Source organism: Borostomias antarcticus, assembly GCF_949987555.1.
Source record: "Borostomias antarcticus genome assembly, chromosome: 14".
Lineage (NCBI taxonomy): Eukaryota > Metazoa > Chordata > Actinopteri > Stomiiformes > Stomiidae > Borostomias > Borostomias antarcticus.
Window position 1 is genome coordinate 16,505,781 of NC_140247.1, and position 7,500 is coordinate 16,513,280.

The following is a 7,500-nucleotide window of genomic DNA, read 5'->3' on the forward strand; positions in this document are numbered from 1 at the left end:
AAAGAAGTATGACATTAATTACCCATTTCGGTGCAGTGTTGAATTGAGATCTCCAACATGAATATGGAAAGAGTTGTGAGGTGCAGGAATGTGTATTATCATTCTTAAGTAAATACTTTTGGATTCATCACAAACAAGAATCACAGGCAGTAATGTAGTTCGCATATGACCACAAAATGAAATGATTTCAACAAGTTGAACAGACTTGTTTTGAGGGTAACACAGAGAGTTCTGATAATGTAAAGGGGATTTGACTCAGCCCAAAATTAATTTACACGAAGGCCTACAAGAAAAACATGTCAAATTGAAAATTGAAAAAAAAGCCCCACACCCACAATAGTAAGAAATATGTTTTCACGTCAACGAATGTGATGTCGCAAGTGCTGTCCCATTCCTTTTTATACCAATTCAAGCCCTTGCAGCCTCTCGCACTCAACCACTTTACCAGGTGACGTCAATAAGTCTGTGAGGGCTCAGGGTTTAGGGGGGACATTGGGACTGGGCCTACCTCTCTAGTGGAAGCAGTGGATTCTGGGATTGTTCACCCCCCCTCCCCTCTCTCTATCTCTCTCTCTCTCTCTCTAGTGGAAGCAGTGGATTCTGGGATTGTTCACCCCCCCACCTCCCCTTTCTCTCTCTCTAGCTGTGTTCGGAATCGCTCCCTCGTTCCCTCACTTCCTACTCTCTATATAGGGTTCACCATGTAGTGAACTACCTAGGGAACGGAGAAAATGTAGGGTACATGCCAGGGTTTCCGTTAGCCGGTAATTACCGTTTTTTGTCCGGAAAAATCCGTTGAAGTCCGATATATTAAAATCTCTCCGGTCATAATGTCCGGACAAAATAATTCCCCCTAATTGTATTAGGCCTACAATAGGCTAAAATTAAATTTCCATATGATTCCTTTTGAATATAAAAAAATGATTAGGGCAATTCATTTTGTTCCGTTAATGTGTAGGCTATTGGCTAGTAGGCCTATGCGATGAAAAAACAGACGTAAGATAAACCTGCCTATAGGCTAGCGGGCCACCATAGCAAGCGAGACCATAGCCTGATCGAGGTACAGAGCTTGAGGCGAAAATGGAAAGGCCTATTAATATCGAATGGAAATTAGCCTATGCACGTTGTAAGTTCTTACACTTTATTTAAGTAGGCTATATTTATTTTCAGAGTTTTGTTATATTTTAGCCTATCTGATAAAAGGCTGAAATTAGACTATAGGCCTAGGCTTAGCCTATGAATTCCAATCAGCGCAGCCGTAGGCCTTAAAATAAAATGTTACGAGAAGCCTACATGTTGCCTAACCTCTTGCACTTTTAAATAAAAATGTTAGATATCTAGACATGCATTGTGGCATTTCTTTATTTAGCCCAGCCCGCCTATCAGTTGTTTCTCAACAGTTATGTCCTCCTCATCCTCATAGCCTACTGCCATGTCCGTGGTTATAATGACGTTTTATTGATAAAAAGGGTAAAACTGGAAAGAGAAATTGGTAAACACATATTAGGCTACTGTCGCGAATCCCAAACCAATTAGCCTACATCCTCAAATCCGATTCTGCAATTGAAATAAACATTCATGTTCTAGCCTACAGTCGCAATTCAAAGGTGACTATTTTTGTGGCTGTGCAATTAGCCTACATATAGGCCTAGCGCATGGAATCATGACAGCCTATCACACATTTAATCATATGGATGCGAAATAAGACAATAAATGGCATATATAAGCTACACAACGGCCAATCACCGCAACAAACACCTATAATAGGCATATTATATTATAATGACCGGAATTTCTCCAGTTTGTCCGGAAAAGTCTAATCTTCCCGGACACATTGACCGGTACCAATTTTCTCTAATGGAAACCCTGGTACATGCACTGTTCCCTGCAAATCAAGGTGAATTGTGGGTAATAAATAGTGGACTATATAGGGAACGAAAATTCCGTGGAGAATTCGGACACTACAAACAAAATGGCTGACGCCCTATATAGTGCACTGAATAGGGAGTGAATAGGGAGCGATTCCGAACACTGCCCCAATCTCAAACCACCCCCTAAGCCCTCGCCCTATCCACTCCCCCTCCGTTTGCGCGTTCAAGCCGAGCTTCGCCATGTTAAGGGCCGTCCCAAACCAATTAGCGCGGAGTGCGCTTGGAGTGCGAGTGGGCTGTCAACCCCTTAAATAGCAAGCCTGCATCGGTGCAAGCTCCCGATAGCCGAAGCAGGAAGTGCACTAACAAATAGATGCCGCAGGAAACCACATTATAAATAAAGTTCCGTCTTCCTACACTGTCAATTATTTTAGATTATTTTACAGCATTCAAACATTTGTTTTTCTCACACCGATTTCACTGCATCAAACAAAATCGCAGAATATGGTGTCAAAAGATACAACCAAGTGATACAATCACTTTATCCCTAGATCACTTGACTTGTAACAAACTCTTAAAAGCCTGTATTCATAGCCGACATAAAATAAATCTAAATAGGCCTAGGTCTACGTCAAATGTACATCATATATTCCATTATTTACAGGGACAATGGAACAGACAAAGCAGCTGATTAGGCTGCGATATGCAAATGCCTCTTCACAAAAGAAGGAATGCTGCCAAAGAGGCATGGGAGTAAGTTATTAATTAATTTATGTATTTGTCTCAGGACAGTGTTATAATATTAATTTAATTAGAGTTAATTTGCAAAAACATATTTGTGTTTGGATTTTTGACCATTTCTCATCATACATGGATTTAAATATAGTGATTTATATTTGTATTATAAATCATCAACATTTTCCCATAAATCAACTAAACATGCCATGGTGACGGCCCTGTCCCGGTCGGTTCCGGTGGAGTGGGGAGTCCGTCCCACATTTGGCTTTCCATTTATATCCCCTCCCCCTCGGTTGAGAGTGCCCTCCACAGCTGAGAGTGACACTTCATTTGGAGGGACACTCGGTGGCGGAGTGGGAGTGGGTAGGGGCTGGTTTGGGATTGGGCCAGCTTCTCTCGCTCTCTCTCTAGGTGAAGCAGTGGATTCTGGGATTGTTCCGGCAAAGCTGCTTTTGACACGTTAATGCTTCCTCCTCTCCAGGCTTGATCAGTCACCTCCACTACACACAACTACACACACCTATACACATACCACTTACACACCAACTACACACACCTATACACATACCACTTACACACCAACTACACACACCTATACACATACCACTTACACACCAACTACACACACCTATACACAAACCACTTACACACCAACTACACACACCTATACACATACCACTTACACACCAACTACACACACCTATACACATACCACTTACACACCAACTACACACTCCTATACACATACCACTTACACACCAACTACACACACCTATACACATACCACTTACACACCAACTACACACACCTATACACATACCACTTACACACCAACTACACACACCTATACACATACCACTTACACACCAACTACACACACCTATACACATACCACTTACACACCAACTACACACACCTATACACATACCACTTACATAACAGCAGAGAGCCAGGAATAATACACACACACACACACACACCACCAATAACACACACACACACACACACACACACACACACACACACCACCACCACACACACCACCACCCACCCACCCACACACACACATCCACCACACACACACACACCACCACCACCCACAGACACACACACCACACACACACACACACACACACCACCCACACACACACACACACACACACCACCCACCCCCCCCACACACACACCACCACCACCACACACACCACCACCCACACACACACACACACCACCACCACCACCACACACACCACCACCCACACACACACACCACCACCCACACACACACACACACACATCACAGATCCAAACACACACCACCACCCACCCACACACACACCACCCACCCCCCCACACACACACCACCCACACACACACACACACACACCACCCCCCCCACACACACACACCACCCACACACACACACCATCACCACCACACACACCACCACCCACACACACACACACACACACACACACCACCACCCACCCACACACACACACACACCACCACCCACACACACCACCACCCACCCACACACACCACCCACCCACACACACACACACACACACACCACCCACACCATCCACACACACCACCACCACACACACCACCACCCACACACACACACACACACACACACACACCACCCACACACACCACCACCACTACACACACCACCACCCACACACACACACACACACACACACCACCCACCCACACACACCCACACCATCCACACACACCACCACCACCACACACCACCACACACACACACACACACACCACCCACACACACACACCGCCCACCCACCCACACACACACCCACCCACACACACCACCCACCCACACACACACACCACCCACCCACGCACACCCCCAACACACACACACCATCACCCACCCACACACCACCACCCACCCACCAACACACACACACACCCCCAACACACACACACCATCACCCACCCACACACCACCACCCACCCACCAACACACACACACACACCACCAACACACACACCACCACCCACCAACACACACACACCACCACCCCACACATACACACACACACACACACACACTACCCACCCACACACACCACCACCCACACACACACCCCCACCGACCCACACACACACACATCACAGACCCACACACACACCACCACCGACCCACACACACACCACCAACCCACACACACACCACCCACCCGCACCACCAACCCACATACACACCCCCAACCCACACACACACACACCACCCACCCACACCACCACCGATTCATACACACACATCACAGAACCAATGGATCAGTCCCAAAACTGAAACTCCAGCACCAACACCAAACCAAATCAAGCGCACTCAGAGAAACAAGGCCTATCTGAACCCTGTACTCCCCACCCATGCGGGTCAGTTTGTTTTATCACCCCTGTACTCCCCACCCATGCGGGGTGGTTTGTTTTATCACCTCTGTATTCCCCACCCATGTGGGGTGGTTTGTTTTATCACCCCTGTACTCCCCACCCATGCGGGTGGTTTGTTTTATCACCCCTGTACTCCCCACCCATGCTGGTGGTTTGTTTTATCACCCCTGTACTCCCCACCCATGCGGGTGGTTTGTTTTATCACCCCTGTACTCCCCACCCATGCGGGTGGTTTGTTTTATCACCCCTGTACTCCCCTCCCATGCGGGTGGTTTGTCTCGTACCTTGAGGTCTTCTGGGATGAAGACCTTGCGGGCCTTCTTGATCATGGGCTGGGGCTTCAGCTCCTCGGCAGAGAACTTGCGTTTGCGGGGGTCGAACATCTCCTGGCCGGGCACGCTGGACAGCGCCAGGTCCGCCGGGTCGGGCTCGTAGCCCACAGGAACCTGGATGGACTCCGGGTCGATGGGGCTGGGGGCGTCCCTGGTGACGGCAGGCAGGACTGGGGGAGGAGAGAGGAGGTTAGAGGCTGGGGTCAGTGACTGGGGAGGGGGGGTTTAGAGGCTGGGGTCAGGGACTGGGGGGAGGAGAGAGGAGGTTAGAGGCTGTGGTCAGGGACTCGGGGGGGTTTAGAGGCTGGGGTCAGGGACTGGGGGGGAGGTTAGAGGCTGGGGTCAGGGACTGGGGGAGGAGAGAGGAGGTTAGAGGCTGGGGTCAGGGACTGGGGGAGGAGAGAGGAGGTTAGAGGCTGGGGTCAGGGACTGGGGGGGAGGTTAGAGGCTGGGGTCAGAGACTGGAGGAGGAGAGAGGAGGTTAGAGGCTGGGGTCAGTGACTGGGGGGAGGAGAGAGGAGGTTAGAGGCTGGGGTCAGGGACTGGGGGAGGAGGAGGTTAGAGGCTGGGGTCAGGGACTGGACGGCTTTATAAAAGGTCAGGGGGGGAGGAGGAAGAGGCTGGAAGTGTTCTTGTGTCGGGAGAGGAGAGGGTTAGGGTTAGCAGCTGTGGATGACAGTCAAGAGTTTCCTCTTCATTTTGTGTCCGTTTTTCTTTTGTTTGAGTGTGACTCTATGCGTGTGCCTGCCTTTCAAGTTTGACTGCTTGTGGCTGATGTTTGAGTTTGACTCTTTTCTTTGCTTTCTTCCTTCTCGTCTGTAATGTCTGAAGGAGGTTCAGACTCAGTTCTTTCCTGAATGAAACGGTGTTAGTGAAGTTCTTTCCTGAATGAAGCCCAATAACCAGAAGGCAGAAACCAGCAGGACCTCAGGCTCAGGAACCAGCAGAACAGAACAGAGCCGGGCAGGACCAGCCTCCTCCATGATGGTTCTGGAGAAAAGCCCTGGGCAGTAAGAGTCCTGGACAGTAAGAGTCCTGGGCAGTACATAGACTACAAACCCTACAGTACATAGACTACAAACCCTACAGTACATAGACTACAAACCCTACAGTACATAGACTACAAACCCTACAGTACATAGACTACAAACCCTACAGTACATAGACTACAAACCCTACAGTACATAGACTACAAACTCTACAGTACATAGACTACAAACCCTACAGTACATAGACTACAAACTCTACAGTACATAGACTACAAACCCTACAGTACATAGACTACAAACCCTACAGTACATAGACTACACACCTTACAGTACATAGACTACAAACCATACAGTACATAGACTACAAACTATACAGTACATAGACTACAAACCCTACAGTACATAGACTACAAACTCTACAGTACATAGACTACAAACCCTACAGTACATAGACTACAAACTCTACAGTACATAGACTACAAACCCTACAGTACATAGACTACAAACCCTACAGTACATAGACTACACACCTTACAGTACATAGACTACAAACCATACAGTACATAGACTACAAACTATACAGTACATAGACTACAAACCCTACAGTACATAGACTACAAACCCTACAGTACACAGACTACAAACCCTACAGTACACAGACTACAAACCCTACAGTACATAGACTACAAACCCTACAGTACATAGACTACAAACCCTACAGTACATAGACTACAAACCCTACAGTACACAGACTACAAACCCTACAGTACATAGCCTATCCCTATAGTACATAGACTACACATCCTACAATACATAGACTACAAACCCTACAATACATAGACTACAAACCCTACAGTACATAGACTACTAACCCTACAGTACATAGACTACTAACCCTAGATAGACTACAAACCCTACATAGCCTACAAAGCCTACCTGACCTTGGACAGTACACAAGTACACAAACTCAGTCCAAGTGCTGATCTGAGATCAGTCGTGGCTTGTTTAATAGGATTATGGGCAGGGGGGCGGACCTGGTCAGATCTGTTCTCAGGTGGGCGGACCTGGTCAGATGTGTTCTCAGGATGAGATCAGGCCTGTGTGGTCAACTTCAGGGCTGTGCTGTTCTTAGACCAGCATTCT

At 47.8% G+C, this 7,500-nt stretch overlaps 1 protein-coding gene across 1 annotated transcript in view; it reads right to left on the reverse strand.

Annotated features, from left to right (window-relative positions):
- Nucleotides 1–7,500, reverse strand: part of hlfa (HLF transcription factor, PAR bZIP family member a) — a 28,069-nt gene that overhangs the window by 4,162 nt on the left and 16,407 nt on the right. Inside the window, exon 3 of the mRNA XM_084448369.1 lies at nt 5,321–5,538. Coding sequence (XP_084304495.1) covers nt 5,321–5,538 — 218 coding nt within the window. The remainder of the gene's footprint in view (nt 1–5,320; nt 5,539–7,500) is intronic.